Source organism: Athalia rosae, chromosome 4 (genome assembly GCF_917208135.1).
Source record: "Athalia rosae chromosome 4, iyAthRosa1.1, whole genome shotgun sequence".
Taxonomy (NCBI): domain Eukaryota; kingdom Metazoa; phylum Arthropoda; class Insecta; order Hymenoptera; family Athaliidae; genus Athalia; species Athalia rosae.
Window position 1 is genome coordinate 18,946,742 of NC_064029.1, and position 25,600 is coordinate 18,972,341.

At 40.2% G+C, this 25,600-nt stretch overlaps 2 protein-coding genes and 1 long non-coding RNA gene across 9 annotated transcripts in view; 1 reads left to right on the plus strand and 2 right to left on the minus strand.

Annotated features, from left to right (window-relative positions):
* The window catches only part of LOC105693588 (potassium voltage-gated channel subfamily KQT member 1-like), a 96,140-nt gene extending 85,915 nt beyond the window's left edge, over positions 1-10,225 (minus strand). For 3 of the 7 annotated variants that reach the window (XM_048654644.1, XM_048654658.1, XM_048654655.1), the window contains exon 1: positions 9,434-10,223. The gene's annotated coding sequence lies outside the window, so the exon portion shown is untranslated. Of the gene's footprint in view, positions 1-9,433 lie in introns of all 7 variants that reach the window. The other 4 variants (XM_048654645.1, XM_048654656.1, XM_048654657.1 and 1 more) reach the window with 4 other exon arrangements.
* Positions 10,226-10,431: 206 nt separating this feature from the next.
* LOC125500748 lies at positions 10,432-12,097 on the minus strand. The gene is made up of 2 exons (XR_007278208.1): positions 10,946-12,097; positions 10,432-10,820 (listed from the first exon to the last, which is right to left on the minus strand). It is a non-coding gene; the product is annotated as an uncharacterized LOC125500748 (long non-coding RNA).
* Positions 12,098-17,651: 5,554 nt separating this feature from the next.
* LOC105693631 lies at positions 17,652-24,596 on the plus strand. The gene is made up of 15 exons (XM_012413684.2): positions 17,652-17,779; positions 18,058-18,395; positions 18,486-18,626; positions 18,704-18,871; positions 18,953-19,095; positions 19,158-19,535; positions 19,693-20,027; positions 20,163-20,782; positions 20,865-21,772; positions 21,860-21,989; positions 22,186-22,413; positions 22,915-23,271; positions 23,346-23,631; positions 23,704-23,992; positions 24,254-24,596. Exons 1-15 carry the CDS (start codon positions 17,749-17,751, stop codon positions 24,438-24,440), a joined length of 4,539 nt encoding a protein of 1,512 aa, XP_012269107.2. The 5' UTR covers positions 17,652-17,748; the 3' UTR covers positions 24,441-24,596.
* The last annotated feature ends 1,004 nt before the right edge of the window (positions 24,597-25,600 follow it).

Sequence of the window (25,600 nt, forward strand, 5' to 3'; positions counted from 1 at the left end):
ATACTAAATTAGATAGTCCGCCAGCGGCTACGAATCCCGCATCATGAACCTGAATGTTCGTGATCAGCCACCAGACGGGTGTATAGACACCCGTAAAGTTTGACATAATTACCGATTGTCCTGAAAAATCAAGTCCGATATCTCACAAGTTACCAGGCTGAATGTGTAACTGGTAACGCAACTAAACGTAGGATCAGCCAACCAAGAGAATTAACAACGTTCTTTTTAAAAGAAAAACCAACGCGAAGTTTGAGTTTATTGGATGTAGGAGTCGAATTTGTTTGTCTTGAAAGCTTTAATTGGAAATTAATTATCATTTCAACAAAAAATTTAAATAAACTTTAGTTAAATATTATAAAACTTTCATACTTGATATTATACATTGTGTACATCAGTGGTTAACACCCAACCCGCAAATGTTAAACAAAACTCGACCGAGAACGCTGCTTCTTTCTCCGAGGAAACGATAAAAGTTTTTGGGAAGACTCCCTGTTAGCGAGATTAGGCTTGAACATGGTTATGAGGTTGTTTAATTGAATTAGGCGATAACGATAACTGTCTCAACGGCCTAAATTGGACGCTAGAGACTAGGTACACGCTGTTTTTGTGTTACCAACTTTGTTAATATTTCGTTGGGCAGTATCAGAACATAAGGTAATCCGGTGTGGTGGAAATAATGTACTGGATTTTTCTAACAAAATATACGTAATGCACACAAAAGTGAACACGGTCATTTTCGGGATAGTCTGAAAGTTTTTACATTTTCTGTTATAAAACTGTACTTTGGTGATTTTCATATCAGGCGTTGTTCAAGTAAACTTTTATAGTTCACTTGCAGTTCCTCATTTAGCGACTATAATTAGCTCAGGGGGGACAAGCCACAATTTCTTCACCGTTCCAATTTCACAGGCCCCCGAATTAATTAGATCCGCTCTTATATCCATGGGATAAGGTGTACGTAAGGAGGACTTGGCGAAACTTCGGGAGTGTCGTAAGGCAGTTGAAAAAGAGGGTTCTTAAACTTCGCTTCCGCTTATCCCTAAGATCGCTGCTTCGTCCCTCCATCGCTCCCTTCGTACTTATCTTTCCAGATGTGAATATATTATTTTCATTTTCACTCTTTAATCTCATTACCCTAGACAATTTCGGTTGTCTGCAATCCTCGCGGTCGGTTAGCTGCCATTTTTAACGTCAGAATTACAGCCCTAACAAATGGGGAGTTGTCTTACTCTTCTAAAAGACAAGAGTTACAATACAGCTGAACCATCAGCAACGTTCATTAGTCTTTCCACTCAATGTCCTGCTTTTTATACATTTTTTTTTTTCAATTTGAAAATGGAATCCTTTTCCTCTGAAGCTACTTCCATAAAATGGTGATTACCTATATAAACTCAATTTCTTCACTCTCAAGGCTCGATTTTTTATATTCTTTCGAGATTTCTTAATTTTCCACACCTGTATAACTGTGAATTGCTGATTGATTTTTTTTTCTCTGAGCCCGGAATTGCATGCTCTCGAGAAATACAATAATGAAATGGATAGCCAGCTACCTCAGTGCGTTACCGAGTTACAAAATGTTACCATATATCTATGCTATCATCACAATGACCTCCTAGAGGTGTAGGTACATCGTACATATACATCTATACTTTGATTTCGGTTCACTTGTAAGAATTTGCAGCAGTCTTGTATAACAACGGTATGCTCTTGCGGCTTCTCAGAGGTAAAGTTTGGTCGTGTGGTATGAGTTATAAGTTATGTGAGTTCCGATCGGCAGGTTCAACTCACTGAACTTCAACAGCGTACAGGTAAAAAACCAATAAATTATTGGGTTCGTTTAGCCGGAAGTTTTACCCATTTCATATATTTACCAGAAGTTTTAATGTAGAAAATCAAATCATACTTGTTATCATTTTCACACAGCTGTAGCGGAGTAATAGAAAACGGAAGACACACGATCGAATGCTGGATTCATAATCTTTAGGCAATTCGTAGGATACTGTATACATTGCACACAATGTTGACTCGCATTTCAAGAACGCTACTATTTGGTTTGATGAATAACTGGTTCTTACTGTTTTATTTGTTTGTAATATTTATTTTTCGCTATCGATATTTTCTGTGACTTCACCGCAAATCTTGGCAGTATAAGCTCGGGTTTGCTCAACAAAGATTACCTGAAGGATAGATTCTATTACATCGGCACACATTTATATTTACATAGTATACACAAGGCAGTATACTTGGCCAGAAAAATCTGGCCAAACCTGAAATGTGATTAAATTTGAGCGCATGAACGAAAGTTGAAAATCCTCTATTCACCGAAATCGAGACAAATTCTCAATTTTCGTCGCTTTTATCGTCCACGTCGTCATGACGAGAGGCCATTGTTAATTTACGCATTGTCACACATGATCCGTCGGTTACTTTCGCAAATATATTACATTCGAACATTGGATTGTGTCGATCGCTTGTCCGGATTACCGTTAAAAACCCCCAAGCGTGAAAATCCGGAGAAATAACGCCTTGACATTACCATCCACAATCGGAGCACTTAATTTTTCGAAATACCTTCAAGCGCGTGTTATTCAATAGATTGGAATTTTCTCAAATTTCAAAGAAGAAATAGAAGCTTGATTTCGCTCGTTCCTATGAAAACAACGTGTGACAGGATTCGTCCACGTAATCCAGCTTTTATTCAGGCTTCAAAATTGGTCGATTTTCTCGTCAGGCACCCTGTACATATGTATGTAAATGAATACGTGCGGCGTACTTTCAATGAGTTTATCTCGTGTTTGCCCTACCATATATGTATAGCTTAGGCCCATAATCTGAATTTTCACGGGCAATTATGCGGAGCCGAATTACGGCATCAGGAGGAATGACTTGCTACACCATTATAATCTATTGTGACTCACAATACACACATCGTACCGTATTGTATTTGATATACCATTCGGTTCAGGTGATGTTATAGGTGGCTAACGGGGCTAGATCCAGATATACCAGGTTCAGGTTTTATTCCGTCGCGAACAACGAATCTCTGGTTTTGTATGGGACTTCCAGGTGCAACGGAAAAGACTTATAAAGGTGATCGAAGCCATAGGAGGTTGGAGATCTGCATACCTTCCTTTCACGTTGACGATATGCCTTCTTGGTGTTAGATTTAAACTTATTTCCACATCGCGAATCGTTTTGTGCCCTAGTATAGTTTCGATGTTTTATTGACCGTGATCAACGTCGTTTCAATGCTGGTTAACTTGGACGTCACAGGCTATCCACTCTGTTCATAAACTATACAAGCTATACATACATATAACTTAGGAGTTGAATGAGGGCGGACATCTACCTACAGACTGCAGACCGTTCCCTACACTTTGAACCTTCTTCATTCGCATACGGGTTTCTAAAGGCCCCTAATTATTTCATTCGAAGTTTTCGCATTACAAAAGAAGAATAACACCATCAAAGTGGAAGACCAGACATCATTACCGGAGGTGTTGATTCGAAGACAAGGCAATCAATATAGGACCTCGCCTTATTACGTGTCAACACCCTCTACGATGGTGAAAAAAGCTGCTCACTTCAGAGGGGGACGCATTACGGCTGGCAGCGACGTGCGATTGATGGATGGCATCGTATTGAATTCCCTCTTTCTTCCAACAAAATCTCTAATCATCAACCAGAAAACTCAGTTTTTCAATTTTTAATTCTCCATTTTTTCATTTTCAAATATTTTCATTCGATCGTGCGTACGACCGTTAAAATCTATTCGAAACGAAATTTTCAAAGGTTACAGCCTGTGATAGACAGGTGTTTTCGATAACTTGTCGCTTGCAGGTAGACATTTATTCTCGAGAGCATAAAAAGAACCACTTCCCTAGCATCAGCTGGACATAAATTGAGAAACGACCTGTTTGAAGCCTCGACATTATGGCATTAAAAGAGAAGCTATCCAGGAATCGATGAAACAATTGTATAAAGAAGAAATATCCCGACGAACGGACCGAAAATCCATTCGAAAAATCGTGATTTGATCGGATGAAACATGCTTATGGTTAAGGGGTTAGCAGACCATTCAACTGCGAGAAAGATACGTCGTCGTGTTGTTCCAAATTAGAAATCCACCTCCATCGAGGTACAAGCGAGTCGAGGGTAGTTGGATGTTTGGATAGGTCTACTGCAGTCACTGGGAACACGGTATAAGGTATGGAAAAAAAAAACCAAATATCTGTTTCTGAAAGCTGAGCATTCGTCGGCACGAAAACGCTCAACTGCAGGGGATCTCCGTGTCTAAATAATTCAGGGGCGATACTCGAATGAAAACAAGCGTACACACCGTAACGAGCTCGCCCGACCGCTCGGGAAAATGCGACCAGGTTGAAGCTTTACAAACAGGTTCCCAAATTAAAAAAGCAAAGATTTTAAATATTAATGGAACAACCTGAATGCTGAGCGCTGAACACTTTTAGGTATCAGTCTGAGATTCCAAAATCTAAACCTACGAATCAAACCCGGAACTCAAAGATGACGTAATCTGGAATATAGCTAGTAATGCATCAGCTGTACATGATTAATCGGCGAGTGGTGGCGCCCGTTTGTCAAAATTCAACTCTCTGGGTGCTACTCTTCGCATAGTTTTCATCGAGGGGTCGCTATCTTCTCCATAAATTTCAGCATAAATTTTCGCCATCCATCAAGCTTTCTCCATCCAAGAAACTTCACTTTTATTTTGGTAACCGTGAATTGTGGTAGCGCTTCTCTCATGTTACTCATTATCAGAAGGTTGAATATAATAATACGGAGTCGCGGATATTCCTCATCTTGCGTGGCGACGTTCACTTTGATTGTTATTTTTTAATTCTGGATTCGGATTCTGTATACCTGCGGTCGCCGGATTAATGCAAATATATAAGAACAAAATAACACGAATGAATTACAGGTTCCTGAACAATTAGTCTGGACCGTTAGAAAAAAATCTCTGCCTCTAAAGTCACACCCATCTGACGATAAGATCCAAGTCCGCGAAAGTCAATATTTGATCATTACTTTAATTAGAAATCAAAAGGGTCAGGGTCTGCTGATAATACCGGTGGGATTCTGGATCATACAAGACATTGTTATCCTTTGTACGTACGTAATATGATCACGACGAAGCTGGCCGCCGTATCTGAAGCCTTAGAATGAAAAAGATTCGTCCATTTTTTACATGCGGCTAGCTGTTGTAACGCGTGCACCAGATTCAACTCCTGTTGCGTTTTCTGTCCAGGAGAACCGACACGGCGATCTTTTTGCTGTCATGGCGCGATACAACTCTAAGTATATTCAGTTTCCTTTCAAAAGGTGGGTCATAACTCTTACGCAGCATAAACCTCAGTTAGATTTTGTTCCACACGTTTTTTTCGGTAAGTTTTTTCCAGGGTCACGGCTTTTATTCAAAAACAAGACATTTTCGAGAAGAATTATCATTAATTCTGAATGTCAGCAATGTTTAAGAGCATAACTTCAACTTTGAAACACCTTCAAACTTCTTTCAACGAAAGATTCGTGAAAGCATGTAGGTAATATTAATATTACGTTTACGTTTTCGACATGAGTTGAATCAGAAGAGTATAACTAATAAACCAAACAACGCAATCTAAATAAATCAAGCGCATTTAATAGGTGAAGCTTCAAGCTTCAAAATGCTTTTTTTTGCAACCCTCTACCCCAATTTGTCGAGCAGTTACGACGCTTCGAAATCGGACATTTTTCGGAGCGAAAAGGGGGCAGACATAGCAATTCGCAGACATATCATAACAAAGGGGTGCCGCCGAGTCGGTGGATCAAAGGATTGATCAAGTGTGAAGCGGATCTTTATCAGGTGTTGACGGATTGCCCGACACCTACTAACAATTAAAGTATTTAAATCCACCAAGGGTCTGGCACTACTTCCTGACCACCTGCTAAAAGGTCAAAGATTATGTTTACATTCATAGACGAGCCGGCAGATAATTTGCCTGAAGCACATGTAAACATAGGGTATTGGAAAAAGCGACGTGGATTCGCCTTGGCACGACTGAGCTTATGCTCGCTGCCGATGACCTCAGCGAGAGCGTGGGTCTTATACGTTCCGAATGTAGTGTCTATAGCGAGAGAGGCCGCGAGGCGGTACGCCGCGCAACGATGGAAATACGAACAAGGTCGAGAGAGGGGGAGCGCGGCCCGCCAAAGTATGAAATCTCGAGCTACTGAATCGGCGCCACGTTTTCCGTCATATCTTGGGAGCGAATGATCGGAATTTGATGATGAAATTGAGATTGTCAAGACCTGTTTCCATGTTATGGATCTTGGACCCCTTGGATTATTTTCGATTGTGGGGTCACCAAGATTTTTTTAAATTAAGGTTTATTTGCTACTCTTATGTATTTTGATGTAAGGAATCCGAGTTCCTGAGTTGAATTGATCTATCTATAAAATTGATCGAGTTATTACCAATTTTTCACCGTTTGGAGCAGAAAAGTTGAGATATCTCGATGAGAAAAATTCGTATGTGTGAAATATAGTGATGTGAAATTAAAAAAATTACGAGATAAAAATTTAAACAACGAATGAAATCAAATGCGGGGCTCGCGGTAGGTCTCATTGCGTTTCTCAGTTTCTACAAATTTTTCCAACAGCTGGTATTAAATAATAGTACGGCCATGTGTATTTTTCACGATGATTCTCTGTAGTGTACTGGAAGCGAGAGCAAATTGTGGTTGAAAAAAAGTTGTACATATGGCAAATATTCTATAAACTATACTAAGTCAATGAGGTGAAATGTATTTTCCACAAGAAACGACAAAAATATGTAGACAGTTTGCGCACGCGTTTACTTCTCCCTGCCAGCGAACACTGACCAGATTCGTTGTGGGTTTGTAATCTAAATATATCCATAGCTTCGAGAGTGAGGAGTAGAGTTAGGTATATATGAGGCTTAAAATGAAATGCTTCGGAAATTACTCGAAACTCAGCGCTACCCTCAGCTGAAATTAATATCAAGAGGCCCAATTCGTTACAGAATCTGTTTCCTCGCGTAATTATATCCATGAATTTGGCTTGATACGAGAATATCGCATCATCATTGCAAAAATTGTCTTCTTATAATCCGCAGAGTAGCTCTCATACGCATACCTACATATTTACACATACGGTGAAAATGCATTTCCATCAGAGTGTAAAGTATAATTAATTGATGAAGTTAATATTCCCTCTCGATTCCTCTCACTCTCATCTGTAAAATAATGCGTACTGTAGAACTTGTTCCGAATTAAATTAATCGTGAATTACACAATCGAAATTGGCAAACGGATGGCATAAACGGACCACCACCACCGTATTATGGAATGAATTCCCTTTGCAATGGCGGCTTGAAATTCCTCCATTTACAGAGAACTATACGTGCACATGACACGTTTGATTTTATTCACTTGTGGTTGCTTTCATTTCATTTATCCATTGAATTTTTTTTTTTATTTCTGAATCAATAGCTGTAATACTCATCAGACAATCGCTGTAATTCGATTTTCCTACGGGAATCAGTACAACCGATCAATTTCTATTTCTCGACAGTCGTTAAACCCGCATAGCAGTGTAGACTGCCGGCAATCGTTAAAACACCCGTATAGCCGTGTGAAAATACGTAGCATAGTTATTGTTTTAGTCGTAACAAATCATCGCAGTCTTGTTAAAGTACGACTTTTGTTGCCGCGGGATAACAATCTATCACTTTTCGCAAACGTCTCGAAAATATAATACACAAATCTGTCTGCGTGCAGATCGCGTGTATCGTTAGCATCAATTAAGAAAAATCGAAAAAGCTAGAACTTCTGAAGAAAGAAAAATAAAATATTTATTCACACGATTGAAGATGATGATCAATGAGCCCATTCGGAGCTGTCGCTGCAGACAGCTCCGCAATTTTTTCTGCACGAATTCACAGATTAATGTTGAATAAACTTCATAAAATTATTCAACTGAAAAATTCCGCCTGCAGGATTTAACGGATACTTTAATATGATATCGGAGTTATTAATTAAAAATTGTTAATTAAATTACCATTCGGATACAAATGTAACAAGTCAAGTTATACCTACATACATATATTGTGTGAATGAATGCATGTGTGGATGTACGAGGCAAGTAGGTATAACATTTACTAATCTGGAATTGAAATTCAGAGCTATCGAAAATCTATCAGAATCCCATCCTCCCTTCCTCTATCCTTTCGTATAATTAAATCCAATTTGTCCCATTCCGCATCGTTTTGACTGAACCCGGATGTATTTCCAAACGCCCGAGATCTAGAGTTCTTGTTCCTAATTAATTGTTCGCTCAACTTGGCGCCCAACTCTATACATTCTCTGAGTCAGAAATAAACTAGAAAAACTACAGAAATAACGGAAATAAATTCTGCCATAAAATACGGAGATCGGGTATTTGTTGTTTTATGAAACCATCCAGCCGAATATCGATATTCGCCGAAAAAAAGATACCGAGATATTTTCTACGTGGAAATAAAATTTCGATGATATTGTAACATTGTCGATATTACCTAATTATAAGTCTTATTAGTGATTATGAGTCATCTTCCGAACGGGGTGAATATACCAGTCCGCATAAGTGCCTTTCATTCAAGAGTAAATTTCTGCATGCAGTTCCGATGGCGTCTCGCGGAAGGGGTAGATGTAATAAAAAGTTGATGAAAATACGCGCGGGTCTTGGGGCAAATAAATTTGTAAATTTATGGGCGCAACACCTGCGGACTCTCTTGCTTGGCGAATATATTCACCTGTAATTTTACAGTTTCCCTATAGTATCTAACCTACCTGCACAGGTGACTTTGAGCGAAGCCGAAAAAATTAATATACATTATATACGTATTTCATGAATAATATAGCAACGGGAAACTTTGTACGAAGCCAGCTCGGCACTTCTTAAAACAATTATTTCAAAAAATTTCGCTGAATTATGCTGGGCTTGTGCAAACTTATATTCAGTTTTTCCAAAAAGCCAAAAATATCGAAAAAGCTGGATGTAGCACAGTTTAAAAAATGTATAGATATCTTGAACAGAACTGGGCCACGTTCCAAAAAATGTTTTTCCCAATTTGTTGATTTTCTTTGAAATCTAACACAGCACCATGTTAGTATACAAACTAGCGCAATTCGGTCAGTTTTCGGAATGCCGATATCTCAAAAGTGCTGGGATGATTATTTCCTTGAAATTTTCGAGATTTATCGATAACAGTTTAATTTTGGAGCGCCACTTTAGCAGCTCAAGCTAGCATTTAAGTCTAACCCAATCGCAGTTGATAGTAAATTCATTTTCGATAATAGAAAATTTTCATGAATTATCATTTATAGATGCTGAAAGAATTTTTAGACCAAAGTTCATTTAATTAATCACTTACCTATACAAACTTGGATATAGAGTAGATTTTTTCACCGTATAGTTCTAATTGTAAGATGTCTCTTTTCGAAGTAAGTACAATACGAATAACTTTCCCGTTATAGTTAATTCACCACAATCAAATCGACATACCCACATCACTATAATATGACAGCAATTATTATCCACCAATTATGAGATTATCTCGATTCAACTTTATAACACTCTAATGATCATCATACCATGTTTTTTACTGTACAGCTGCAACGAACATTGCCAATGTTGGCATTATTATAAACATAAAAACTGAGTGAAATAGAAAAAAGTACCGGAAGAAATGATCGCCCATACACAATGTGCCAACCACTATCATTTCGCGTGTACTCGTTTTGGATATTCAACAAGGGTAGAAGCTGAAAAGTAAACAAGGAACAAGAATAATTGCACTGAGGAAATTTACTTTTCGATTACATCACATCGATATGTGTTCGAAGGGTATAGTAACGTTGCTAGTACCACGGAATCGAGGACCAAAATAGAGAATCGAAACGCACCGATGCAGTCGAAGCGGTGCAATGTGCAACCTGTAATTGGATATAAATTTCTGATTACTTCGCTTTCAAACAGTTTGCACTCAGGGATCACGTACGACAATAGTCTCTAGCCACGAATAGTTGATGCACGTAGGTACATTTCAGCGTTGCCTCTGTAATTATGTGTTACGTTTTCGCGTTTTTCTCTGATGTATTCGTTAATTCGAAATCACAGCAGCTATCGTTTCGAATGTTTTCTATATCCAGAAAATTGTACCGATCGATGATTCAGTAACGAGTTATGTATCATTTGATTATTTTGTCAGTTATTTTGTGCTGCTGTTACAGGTACAACGGCAACATTCAACCACCCCGCTATTTTTCTTACTGCAGTTCATTTAACTCCTCTGAAAGAACAAGGTACCGTGTGTGGGACACGAATGAACGAACATAAAATAGAAGAGGGGAAGAAAAAAAGATCTCAATGTCAGTTAGTCGCACATGCATTTTGTTGCACTCGAATTTTTATTGTTGAAAATAATAATTCGTCAGGATCGTTTTCATCCACTTTTGTACTTTGAATATCGCTCGAAAATTTTCGGATGCTTTAATCAGCGATAACGCGATTTCGCATGGCCAATTAAACACTCGCGTTATTCACCGATCGATCCGCAATCCGCGTCATCGTTATTGTTCCCATAGTGACTTTTCCGGGTTCACGAACTCTTCCTGTTTTCCGACAGCGTTTTCCCATAGCGGAACCGTCGCTGTTGTTACCGTTGCGTTCTCTGTCTCCGTTCACCGGCGACTGGCTGTTTTCCTCCGAGCTGACGGCGAGCTTGCCGTCAGCCCCGATCCCCTCCGCATCGATTTCGACTAACGATAAGTAGATATGGTCCAGAGTTAGTCAGACGCCGAGAAAAGGGCCCCCCAAGGCAGTTCGACTGACAACCCCTTCCGCAAGAAGTTTTTTATATGCGTAGAAATTGGAAAATACTCACCGATGTGGTTTGATGCAAACAGAAGATTACGCACGTTCCTCGGCGCTGCGTACAACACCCTCGCAAAAACCTCTCCATGAATTCCAGTCGTGCAGTGTGCTTTGTAAGAAAATGTATTGAAAATTCAAGTTTGGAACCATCTCTTGCCGAACAGTCTCATTGAGGCAGACGTTGGGCTTTTACTTTTTACTATCACTGTTTTCGTTTTCTATACTATACGGAAACTTAGCAGTATATGTTGCTGAAAAATCTAAAACAGACAAGATCTCGGCAGAATAATTTTCGGCCATCTGTGAGAAATGTGTGATGGTGCATTTGGGTGACGTGGAGTACTAAAATTGACAAAGATTTCAAACGGAGAATTTCCCTACTCTGAATACCACACTGCTCATCCAGCCATCTTTGGAAGGCCCTATATTTTGATAGGCAGCATATTTTAAAAACGCCCTAGTTCTTTTGACGATTTTTGAAAAACCTGAATCTGAAAGAAAAAACGATAAAACTAAATGAAAACCACAATTGTTAATCCGGCGGGGTTAGCCTACATCAGTTAGTCAGTTTCTCACTTTTTATCATACTTAAGCCAGCTCTTATTTTAAGAGCTACGTTACGGACTGATGTACTTTGTCTCTGATAATCCAATAATTCAGTAAACGTAAACCTCGTTAAGTACGTGACGAACCGAGAGTTGAAAATTGTCGTTTGGGACACTTGAAGTGCAAGGCAATCACGAAGCTATACAAATATTTCAATCTGCCTTAAAAGTCCGACTTTGATCCGTGTCATCCATGACATAAAAATACATCGATCCACATGGTGTTGAAAACATGTCATAATCGATCGCATCCAATCCGTAAATAAATCATTTTTCACAAATGAAAAATTTGGATTTGCCATCATTTGAGACGCCTTAAACATAATTTGCTATTCGACCATTCGTAGTTGAATATAATCAAATATCATCAAGATGTCAAAATCTATCGGATAATTCTCGAGATACCGTGGACCATTTACAAGTTTTATCAGACACGCACATATATCCAACCAAAACTAGTCGGGGTTGATTGTTCAAACCTCGGAACGTGCAAGAGATTTACAGTTGACTCAACTTTACATCTTTGGGTGATTGCAAAAACTTCTTTTTACTTCATATATGGAGCGGAAAGTTTAAAATTGATTGAGAGACCTCGAAATCATGTTGAGCCACAAACTGCCTTAACCGCCGCGCTGGCAAGATTATTATCTTTTATGACTAGAAGTAAAGTTTACAGTAAATCCGTTCAAGGAAATAAAAAAGTTTTCTTCTCCGTGCCTGCACCCTATTTTCAGCAACTATAATTCTGATCCCGTCGTCTAATACAATAACGATCATCTCCCATTTTGTACAAGAGTTTTCGGTGCAACGGTGCTCGCAATATTACTCGATTAAAATAACACGTCCAGCTGCAACGTCGACGTACCCCTCTGGCGATTAAATTATAATTGAAAAACACCTCGCTTCACCACACGGGAAAATGTTGATCCTTATTCGTTTCTTTTTGGTATTTTCGTTTATTTGTTTATTCATTTATTTATTTACTTTAGAAACGGAGAAATAAAATCTCAAATTTCTCGTTAAATTATCCGTAGGGTGAATACGTTGCAATAAAGCGTGTTAGTCAAATCGTCGGTGACGCCAAACGGTAGGGTTCCTTTTTTTTACAACCTAACGATGCCCATTTACCAAAGGTACGAATTTTGCTGGCCTTTGCAGGTAAACTGTCGACGGATGCGAGCATATTCTTTGTCGATGGTTAATGAAAGAGATGCAAAGTGGCGGTGTTCAAAAGAGAGGCGTGGATATCGAGAGCGACTGCGAATTCAAAGAATGAATTACGCTCGTCGCGCAACAACACGATTATTTTCAGCAGATCGAAAAGTTACAAGCTCCTTCAAGTTCTGATTGCTGCATAGATGACGGAACAACGATATTCAAAAACTATTTCAGAAGACTTTTGGACAGGCGAATGAGAATTCGATGGTTTTCCAAAATTAAATCCGAGGTAAATCCACCGAATGAACTTCATTATGTGTATCTCCGAATCAAGGACTTGGTAAAAGCCTGGACCCTGGGAATAAGTTTTGTTTTTGTTGGTCAGGGTCACATGAGAAGGGGTTTTCAGACGTTGATGAGAGGTTGGTTGAGGATAATTAGAAACTAAATTACGGAAAATTTCAAAGCCCCGATAACCAAACTCCAGGCATTATTGATCACTAGAATCATCAAAAGATTGCCCACCCTTGTCGTGTTGAATTTAGGTTGCCCACTCCCCATGTTCCCATCATTCTACATATTATGTACGTGACCTATGGGACTGTGGGACTACCTATACATTCTGAAATAAAACTGTCTACTACGCGTCGTACAAATTATGAAAAAGAGGGGAAAAATTTCGAATATATAGCCCGGGGTTCAATTTGAATTCCCGGCCGCAATAAAACGTGCATACTTCCGACTGGGTAACACATCGTGCCCGAAGTTTGAAAACAACTTCAATACCGCACCGTGTTTCATGAACTCCAGCTGAATTTTATGTATACTACACGGGGTAGGTATCGGAAGAATCTCAAAATCAATAAAGATCTGGAAAAACAAGCATCGGCATAAATAATCCTGACCTTGTTGAAATTCAACGTCAAACTTTTCTCCGGTTGTTCAAAAACTTCTACTCGACGAGAAGAACAAAAGACTCAATGAGACAATTTCAAAAGTAATCGGTTGTCGCAATTTGAATTCCGACATTTGAAAGTATATTTAAAAATTTGACAGTAACAAGAAGAGGGCATTGGGGAAAACTATGAATGTGTGTTTGATCTCCCGATGGACGCTAATTACGTTTTGATCCGTTCAGGGTTTGAAGTGATTGGATAGGGTGGAAAGTGGGGCAGGTATAAGCCCGAATGTTGTACGTACTCAATGGAGGCGCACACGAGGCTCGATATCCTTTAGTGAAATATACTGACCTTTACTTGCCGATATCAACCTTCCGGGTATTTAAACCCAACCAAGTTCCAGACATTCTTTGGGTGGTTGGAGTTTGAAATTTCGAAAGAATTTTCATTTAGATGGAATTCTCAAATGTTATGTATCGATTGCTCTACTTATATTTTCCATCGTCCACTCGAAATTGGTCCACAGGATAGATATTCTCGAGGATAAATTGGTGTTCATTATTTAAAAAATTCACGTTGATTTTAGAGTTGAAACTGACCATAAACTCATGTTCAACTAATTAGAAAATATAAACGTGGCCTGTGTTATTTGTCATTTCGGTTATCAAACCACGATATTCGTCTAATTTTATCAGATCCTGATCGGGCATTTTTGTGCGAGAGTATACCTCGAGGCTTCCGGATAATACATAAAGCTCACTACTGCGTGTAATAGCGTTTAAATAAGTGGAATTAATTTGATCCTCAAAATTAGCGTTCTCATTATCAATGCCGGCGAGTTGATCGATACGCCCGAATGAATACTTCATTCATGTCAAAACCATCAATTTAGAATTACCATAGATAATAAATTCTCACCAAGATTTTTTGGTTAAAACAAAATTCAAGTTTTGACGCAGTGTGGAATGTTTTAAAAAATCGACTAGGTGTACACCGTGTCCTCGTTCACCGTCACGCGAGTTCTTATATCATCCTAATTACCGGATTTCCCATTTCACTTTTTTCCCTGCCCCCAGCTCTTCTCTAATTCCTCCTCTTTCCTTTTCCCCTTTATATCTCCCCTACGGGCTCAAGTCCTACCCATTTCCCTCTGAGGACAATTTTACATCAAGCCGACCTACTCGTGTCAAAATTAAGGTGCGTTGCCAAGCTTCCGCCTCCATCTCGACCAAAACCTCATCCACAGCTCTCCGACAATGCGTACGTATTTCAAATTCAAGGTATTTTGGAAGTGGAATATGAACTCCGGGCTGGGCCACTGTTAGCTGGTGATCGGTAATCGCATGTGTGTCACACATGAAGTGTCACCTCGAGTCCTACGAATGGGATTACATCTTGAAAAATCACCTTATCATTCATGGTATTCGTCTGACTTGTGAGTGTTCCTTTTAGTGGCGAGAATCGCGCTCTGGTCCTTCGAAGAATATATTTCACGACTATGGATTCGTTGCAAAGCGAATATCTTCCGCGTCGCCGGTGTGTCCGGGGTCGGGTGAGTGATTGCTGGTCGCAGAATCATTTGCCCTGCCTACCAAAGCTTGACTTTGGATATTCGAAGAACAGTGAGTGAGTCAGAAGCAAGCCCGGGGTAATTCGATGTTTTTCGGAGATATAATCTTATTACGAAATAACGTAACTCTGTCGGTGAGGCAGACCCATTTCCAAATTGATTCGTGTCCGAAAAATTGTGTTTCCACCAACTTCTTCGCCAAAGTGAGCGGTACGAACACGGCGAGTGCGGCAAACGCAACGCACCAATTGATGACTTGAGACGAAATACATATCTTTCCTAGTCAATATCAACAATTGTTCATTTCGAATAGCGACAATTCAACACCTCCTGGTCAGTCGCGCACTTTTCCCCTACGAAAAACTTTCCAGCTTCTAAACGAAAAAAAGCCATCCAACCAAGCCTTTTCTTATATACTACATACATATCATGACAAAAAAATAACCAACCTGATGAAAGTGAGAGTGGTGAAGCTTTTTAAGACGCCCTTAAATTCGCCGAACCTCGCCAACTCCATCTCCCCTTATGCCTCCCATATCTCTTCGTTGACGTAATTCATTCGCTACATCCTTCTTTTTCCCCAGCCCTGAATCATCCACCCCCGCATGGACCAACATCCTTCCACTATATAGCTGTCGGCCATTTTCGTTCGATCCAACTCCCTATAACTTTGATAATTCCGTCTTGGCTAACCCTGCGGAAGATTTTTTTTTCTCTTATTATTTGTTTTTCTTCCCCTGAAATGACAGTTGAAATTCAATTATTGCAGCTGGAAAAAATTCTGACGAGAAAACCCCGAGATAAAGGAATCATTGCAGGCCGGTGCATTGAACATTTGACACCAACTGCGAAGAACGGTTCCTTCGCCCCGTATTTATTTTTCAGACCTTACGAGAATTGCCTGAAATAACCGGAATCAAAGTTCAAAAAAGATGCGCAAAAAAACTTGCGAGATAAACAATGTTGCAAATTGCTATCGCAATCACTGCTAGCAGATAACCTTCCTGACTACAATTCGAAGATGTCTCCGCGACGAGAGCTTTCTTTTAATCCACGCACCCGATGGTAAACGGTATCGTTGATCATCATTCATTCGCACGTGCAGGGTGCTCGTTTTCAGTACGCATGAATAATGCTTTTCGGTGCAAATCGAATTGAATAAACTCCCAGTTTCAGGAATAAAAGCTACGGAATTCCAACTGAATAACCGAAGTCGACCTTTGCCTGACCTTGTGAACGCTAATTACGTGAAATTGAGCTTTATCGCTTTTGTTTTTTAACCACATAACTTCGGTGTCAAACTTTGTTTTTTATCTCTTCCGATTCACGAGAAATCTTCCTGGGGAGATTAAGGTAAATCACCCTGCTTATCAAGAGTTTACATGGCTCATACTATCGACGAATGCGTCAAACGATGACGATCCCTATTAGGTTGCGTTGCATTCTGCATTTTATACCTAGAATTAATTGTTGATCTATAAAATGAACAAATTCGATTTGTTACTTTCAGTAATTACCGAACATAATCGGTATGAAAATCCTAGGTCACTCGAAAAGGTTCAAAGAGGACCATAAGAGTAGTTTTCAACCACAACTTGTAGTTTTCAAGAAAAACGTCGCTTGATTCCCGCCTGACATAACAGAGTTTTTGCATCTCTGTACTCTGCCGTATGCAGGGAATAATGTTTTAACATTCGTTTTATCTTATTCGCGCACGTCAAATTTTGATACCAATGAAATCACGACAGCGGCGTTAGGTCACTAGCTTTTGATAAATAAGCAAGGTATACGTGAAGAATAAAATATCTTACGAGAGCCTAACATCATATTCTCACTCTTTCCGACAACGTCCCGACCATTCGATGTGTATCAAGTGAAGAAGGTTTCAAACAATTCCATAAAGTGACCATGTAATATTACTCCTATTTTTCTCCACACGATAACTCTGTACTTTGACAATGCATTCGATAGAGAATAATTATAGTTTTCGACGAAAACAATCCGCTTGAAGTTGCAACAACAGATTAATAAAAACGAAAGATACATACTATATGTACACATGTATAAATTACTTACAAACTCGACAGTACATTGATTAGAAAATTGATGGTATTTTTACAACACAGCATTCATTTTGGTAAATATAAAAACAAATTTGGAAAATTCACCTTATTTCAACTTGCTAAGTTATATCAAATCTAATCTTCCAACGACGATGAAAACCAAGTGAAAATACCTCTCACTGTTCGTTACATTGACTGACATCAGGAATTCCTTGATTGAGATTGGAGACCAGTGACAGTCTCACATCCAGTAGTTGTCGTCGATTGTGGATTTTGTTACGAAATCGAATAACTCTGCATTAAACCCTTGATTGTTGAGAATATTCGTTTTTCCAACAGATGTGTAGTTATTGTTATTCATCGATATGCGGAGAAGAGATTGAGGAATATGTATGTACAAGCTGATGACTCGAAGACGCTCTCAGGGTTATCAAGGTGGGATTCATTCTGGTAGCCGGCAATAAGCTGACGAGTATATAAAAGGGAACTCTGTACAGTGGAGGCACTAGTCTTTCGACATGAGGCTACCGCTCCAACTGCAGGTCTTCGGTGAGTAAGAAATCGCGTCGAACGTATCCGCCAATCGTCTAAGACCAGAACAATCTGTTTCACCGTGTTTATTTGTCTCCTGACGGCTACACGGCTTATCGCCTATTGCCAGACACCGAGATTGAGGAAAATCACGAAGGCTGTAATCTCTCATAACATTTTGCAATCCGAGAGATAATCGCTACACGTTTTGAAATAAATTTTTATAACGTAGTTCGACGTAAAAATTTATTTACAAAGTCCACGTCTTTGAGGTCACCGTGATTTTTTGTTTCTAGGGCTTCTTGCCTGCCTCGCTTTCGCGAGTGCATCGCCGGGACTATTTCCCCGGAATAAAATCGTGGTTTACAAGTATTATGCGGACACGAAAGCAGGAAACATCGAGCCCGCTCCCTTCGCTTCCCAATTCGTGATCACCGGTTTGATGCATGTGACACCGGAATTGCGTGATCCAACTTTGAAAAACGCCTTCCATATTAATCTTAATGTTACGCATGGTATGCGAAATGGCGAAATTCAACACTTTGAAAAAATCGAGGGAAACACGCTCCCAATCCCTGAAGCCGCGAAGGCATTGACAGATCCTTTCGTTGCTTTCTACGATGACAATGGGAAGGTTGGTATCTGAGGAGATTCAAATCGAGATTCAAATCATCTTTTTCACTGCTGCTCTGAATTCATGTGCATGTGCTATTTTCATCTCTAGGTGAAAGGGATAATAGTTCATAAGGATGAGCCTGGCTGGTCCCGAAATATGAAGCAATCGATAGCGTCGATGATGCAATTAGACCTGTTATCGATGAATTTGGAGTGGCCCTTGAAACCGCACGCCTTTTTGACCAAAGAGGTAGGTAACAATTTTAGGGAACACATCTGTTTCCGCTGGAATTAATTGTAATTGTTCTCTTTGGTTGTTACTACCAGAATACCATATATGGCGAGTGCCTTGTTGCCTATAACGTTCAACGCGAAGAGTCCCTCGGAAACAAGTTCTTCAAAGTCACGAAAAATATGGAGCCGATGAAGTGTAATAAATTCGATCAGCAGACCTTCGATTCTCAAGAAGCTGATACCTGCTTAGTCGAAGAAGAGGTGATTTGATCAACAGATTATCCTTAAAAATCTGTAGGACATGTTGAAGTGAAAGACGACTCTACTACTTTCTCATTTCAGGACGATATGACTACCGCTAGTCGAAGAATTGTCGAGATCGAACATTTGGGAGAAGACCTTCTGATGCACAAAATATCGGCTCACGCTGTCATCAACTATTTCCCATGGAGAGCTCAATCCGAAGCACACTACATTTTAGCCAAGTAGGTGCAGAACTGCATGTAATGTCGATTAGGTGACACTAATTCTCGATTCATTTCTGCAGCCAAAGCATCTTGTTCTCGTCCATGGAACCATTGGACAGTATTACCATTCCTAGATTGGATATGAAAGAATCAGTGAGAGTGGACGACGTTACTTACCAAAAATCGCAGGCCCATTACGCTCCTCATGCGGGTGTGGACCTGACCCATGGACGCCATGTCGTGAATCTTGAAGTTCTGACCGCTAAACTCATAAAAATGCTGGGTGAAGCTGCTGACTATGTAAAAGAGAATCATTTGGATATGACGTCCCCTGAAATGAAACACGGTCAGACGATAAACCGGATATTACAAGCCATGACTTTCATGGATCTTCCGTCTCTGGAACACATTTTTAACACCATCTCGGAAGGAACTTCGCCTAGAGAAGTTAGAATTGTGTACGTAAACACCAAGATCAATTTCACTAAACTTCTGTTTACATCAGAAGGAATGAATTTCATTATCAGCCAACGAATTAATTCAGCAATCTCAATTAGCTGAACATTACATAAAAGTAGAACGCAATTAATTTAACGAAAAACCAATACTTAACAGGAACTTCTTCCTGCACACGATGCCGTTCGTCGGGACGAACGCGACCAGCTTATTCATTCGTAATACCATCCGCAAAAACAAAATAGAGACAAATCTGGCGACCTTAATGCTGTTCAGACTACCTTATAATGTTCGAATATTATCGCAAGAGCTACTGATCGAGATGGAACCCTTGATGAATCTTGGGAATGACGTTTCTCCGCATATCCGTAAGGCCGGTATACTTTGCTTTGCGACACTGATATACAAAACTCAGGGTACCGATGAATCCCAAGGAAAAATTCAATCAGAACTGCTGAAGAAATACATCAAACTCTACTTCGATGGCATGATGAGTAAGTATCGAGAAGTCGGGAATGATTCAATATCTCCTTCAGCATTGTTGGATGGAAATTCTTCAATGCCCCTCATTGTAAAACAAGGCCGCAACCATGAGAAGGTTTCTAAGCTCTGAAAAATTACCCTCACAGGTGAACCTTCCTACGAAATGAAATTGGTCTACCTAGAAGCTCTGAAGAACATCCAAGTTGGCGGGGTGCATAAGCTCTTGGAACCCATTATTCGCGGTGACATCAAGGTTTCGGAAAAACCCGATCACCTACGTATTCACGCGATGATGGTGACTTTCAAAGCTTCTCATGATCCCGAATACATTCACAATCTATTCTGGCCAATCCTTTCCAATACCAAATTGGATCTGGAACTGAGGGTTACAGCCTATAACATTCTCGTGCGTCAACCGCCCAGACTCGATCGTTTGATGAATCTATACTGGTTCATGGTATACGAGCCAAATGAGCACCTGTATAACTTTCATTACACGATGATGAAAAGTATGGCCAACTCGAAGAATTCATGCATGGGACCGATGAGAGATATGGCTCGCAAAATCCTGCGGTTCATCAGAGTAAGGCCACAAGGTGCTGAGCTCTTGACCGGTAGTTGGACAGTCGATTATGAAAACAACAAATTCGGCTTCGGAGATTCTATTTCCTACATGACGACTGCGAACCAAGTAACCGGAATGCCTAGCATCATGTCAATCGATTACACTTCACTCAACAAACGCAAGCCTGTGAATCACGCGACGGTAAGTAAAAACGCCGCCTTCTCATGGCGAATCTCGGTTGATACGTAATTTTGAGTGATCCCAATATTTTGATTTCATGAAGTTATGGCTTCGAATGGAAGGAATGGACAAACTCCTCAATCAGTTTGTCAAACTAGACCCAAAAGCGATTCCGGAGAGCCATGAAATTTCTGTGGAAAGTGTAATAAAGTTGCTGAAAAAGGCTAGCGAAGATATGCCTCGTGTACAGCCGGTTCACTTCGAGTTGACAGTCATGATTCAAGGGCGCACTGTAATGACCGCATATTTTGACGAAAAAACGCTGCCTGATTTGATGGAGTCCACAAAGGCATTCATCACCCTTAAAGAAGCAGCTTCACTCGCTTGGCAAGACGTCGAGTTCGATGAACTCTACAGTAAGCAAGTACCGACCGATCTCGGGCTAACGTCGATGTTGTACAACAAGATTCCTAGCGTAAGAACCATCAATGGAAATCGTATGACGCCTCAGCCTCCGCAGTCAGGACTGTACGGCATAACTTTGGAAATGAACGCGAGACTTTGGCGTCACGGATATCACTTGATGGGCGCTTACAATCCGATAGTAGACACCTGGCACTCCGTACGAAGAATGACGGCCTTTGACGCTAGCCTCCCCATAGCGATGAGCATCGGATACAACGCTGAAGCTAAAAGTCTCAAAGTGACCTTGCCAAGACTTCCGTTTACCGAATATTCAATCTCCGGAGTTCGATCCTACGCCAAAAACTACGTGATGGTCACGGGCGCGGAAGAAGGCGTTCTAGAAAAACATTGCACTAATTGTAATCCTACAGAACCCGTCACGTTGGGTCCAAAATATCGAAAGAACACCACTATGTTGAATCTCGACTCAAAGGACACCGGATTGCACTACAGCGCGCACATTTACGACTGTGAGCGGATGTTTTCGCCTGTTACCCGTTTGAACATTCTCGGCGAGATTGCAGATAAAACGAATAAGTGGACGTGGTAAGTTTGTTGGACATGTCGTTTTCGAGATTCGATAATCACGGCATACGATAAAGGGTCTGTCTAATTGAAATATCTTCTGTTCAGGGACGATCCCACCGTGTACGGATTAATGAGCTTGAGAGAGGCATTCCTTTACGGACGCCTAAATCCTGAATTTGGAACATGCGGTTATATTGCCAAGATAGAGCCGAGTATCATGTATCCAACTTCGCAAGTAAGTAGGACTGAAAATTTTCTTTGTGCTGGATCGGTTTTTAAAAGCTTCATCAGATTTTCGAAATTCAGAGGACGTCGCAATATCTAGCTGTTTGTTTCTCTGATAGTTATGAAGACTGAAAACTTCAGCAGCATTATTGAAAATCAGAAAATGCGATACGGTGTATCCTAGGTTCACAGAGTGATTGTTTCAGGTGGTCATCAACATACGTACAAACGTGGAAGAAACAACAAAGATGTTGAACTTCTTCCCAGGGACAAAGATCAACATCCGTGCGACGGTTGAGGCGAAGGCTGCAGCTACCGATATTTCTGTACAATCTTGGACCGTAAACGCCAACATTGGTCTTAATCCAGGTCATATAAATAACCAGTTTCAAATGCAGATTACGAGAGCTACGCCAGGGCAAAAGGATCTGAAGGTACATGCGATGATGTTCAAGTTCGAACATGGCCTTCTGCCTACCCCTTATAAGTCCATACACGTCAGTCGTAACACGCGATTCTGGTTCAAAGTTACCACGGATGACGTCACCTCGTGTTTCCGAAATTTTATACGATTGCATTATCAAGTAGAATCTTTATGCCAGTTCATGGTGGGGTAGAAAAGCTGACTTTTTTTACGTTGGAGAAGATCGCGAGAGTTTCATTTTTGATCGCTAACTTTTTACGAGAGCTCTCCTTACCGGAGTCTTAGCTTGATTCTGACTTGAAGCACTGCACATGTTTTAATCGCACAACAAATGACTTGTCGCTAAAGGATGTATATTGAAAGTATATTAAACGCCTGATGATTACCAGGCTCAGGATTTCATTTCCCCCTGGACTGTATCCGGTTCCCGATGGAATAGAATCGACCACTAAATCAGCATCATGATCCGATCAAGAATTTGCATGAACTTGAAACATACAATGAATTTCAGATTTGTATCGAAGGTAACAAAATATACCCGCCGACTGAGATTGATCCTCTTAACCGAGTGATCGCAACAAAGCAAGAAACGCTCGCAAAACTGACAATGACCATGGGAGAAACGGAAGAAGCAGTTTGCGTTCGTGATGGTATGTCGGTGGTGATTACCATGAAGGGACAAATGTCCGACGAGCAAAAAGTGGCGGTCCAGAACGAAATGATCAACGGAAAATGTCAGAAGGATGTGGAAAACCCGATTTATCTATTCGCTGAAAGCTCTATAGTGCCCAGGACACCGGCTTGTCTCAGCGAGGCCATCCTTCGTACCACCCTGAGAAAATATACCTACACCATTCTTTACAAGAACGTGAGTTTACGGTTATTCATATTTTGCGAAATTGATCGGCTCCGCCTGCAAGGGGGTAACTTTTTTATTCGCAGATCCCTGAAAACATTATGAATAAAATACATTCGGCGACTGACACTACTCACGCCATTGTGCTTCCATGGCTCACATATCTACCGGCTCACACCGAACCAGGCATAGTAAAAGGTTCAATCGAATTCCCCATGACGAATAACGTGGTGAACATGAATATTCGAACCCCGATCCACGAACAAGTATTGACAGGCTTTCCATTGATGGGCAGTGAATCACTGACACCTCTCATGGATAACACTCGGTTCTCCTGGAACTTTTTACAAAACTTGAAAGACAAGGGAATCAGTAAGTCAATTTCGTTCGCTGCCAAGCGTTCCCAGACGTTTGGAAAATATTAACAATATTCTTCAATCGCAGAACTCTGTGTGATTTATCCCGAAATCCTCATGAACACCGACGGTGCTGTCATGCCCTTCAAGGTTCCTGCCCAGTGGACACTGCTTACGGCTGATCATTCTACACACGTATTCTCCGTTTTCGTTAAACGTATCGAGCCACAGAAACTCGGCCTTCTGATGCTCGTCGCTGACCACGTGATAGAAATTATACCCTCCGTAACTAATCCGAAGGTTACCGTTGACGGTAACGTCATCGATTACGTCGACGGGATCATCGTGCCCCCAGAGACGAAAGCCTACGCTCTACGGTAAGTAAAACTCATCGTCAGATCAAAAAAATCATTCGTGAAACTTTCTGTGCATCGTATCCTGCGTCATTATTAGCCCACGTCGGAGAGAGTTTGAGAAAAAATTCATTCACGAATTAATAACGTCTCAAGCGTTTTTGAATTCATTTTTTCGGGTACAGAACTCGACTTCGGTGGATCTTATCCCCGAGATTTTTAATGAATATCTTTCGAAAATCTTGGCGATTCCAACACTTATAATGATTGTAACGAAAATTCCAGAGCCACTTGGAGCCACGGTCGAATGATCATCCAATCATCTCTGACCGAGTTTGTCCTCGAGTGGACCGAACGATCGGTCGGATTGGCGATGAGCGTCTTTCTTCAAGGTAAAACGATGGGTCTTTGTGGTCACCTTGATGGTACGCACGCGAATCGGATGACGAATGTTTATTCGCTTGACCAGTAAAAGGGCAAGAATTGTATTATTGGAGGCACTATCGAATTTTAATGCTGACCACTGAATTGATTTTTGTAACATCCGTATAATATGTATTTATCATTCAATTGTTAAGAAAATTAGTGCTAGGAAAAAAATGTTAATAAATTACTAGTAAAAAAATAATCAACGCACAACTCCTGCATTGTCTATCTGTTTTTTGATACCAAGATGAATTACTTGGGAAGGGAAATGATGTACAGCTCGTATAACAATATTTAGAGGGACTTTGGGTGTGTTATATTCGAGATGATCGAACTTTTGTAGAGCGTTCAATTTTCTACAAAAATATCTCTTGATAGAATCTGCACATCATTTCGTTGACGAGTAAGAAAATTCGAAAGTGACAAACAACAGTTTTTTTAAAATATAAAATATAATATAAAAATATTCTAACTATAAATACACCAATTAATGGTACTTTTTGGATCGTCATTTTTTGTTTTTGAAAGGTATCGAAAAATGTTTCGAACAAAAGTTGTGGATAATAGTTTTTCCTTCTACACTGAGGAAGAAAAATTCAAATCCGACCATTAGGAGCCGAGAGTATTAGGTGTTTTTCGAAATGGCCATCCATTTTACCATTTCGGTTTAATTTTACTAGATTATAGCGGTCACCTAGCGGTCACCAGTCACTAGGGCCATCTGTGCATACAACGATGCACTTATGCACCCAATTCAGACTGGCTCAATGAAGGGGTTAACAAGTGGATAAAGAAGGTATTCATTGGCATTTTATCACGTGAATTCATTCGATCGGAGTTTGATGGCTCGGTGTATCATCACCGTCAGCAGCATATTGACTGAGGATTTTTATCTTCAGACAGTCGTTGACTGAACATTGGTATGGTGCCTGGCTGTGCAGCTTGTGGTAAATAATACAACGATGCCTCTAATATTAGTAAGAATATATCCTTCCACAAGTGATTGTACGTTACCCAGCCAGACCAGTTACCCAGTAAGTTAAGTTACCTATCGAAGAGAGTTATCCAGCAAGTGAGCTCACTATTAGAGCTTTTGCCTTAGTAGTTTTTTAATTATTCGTTATAATTGAACCACTTGAGTTAGATGGCGTTGGGTCTTCGGGGTGAACGGGGCGGGTAGAATTCCTGTAAAACATTTTATTGAGA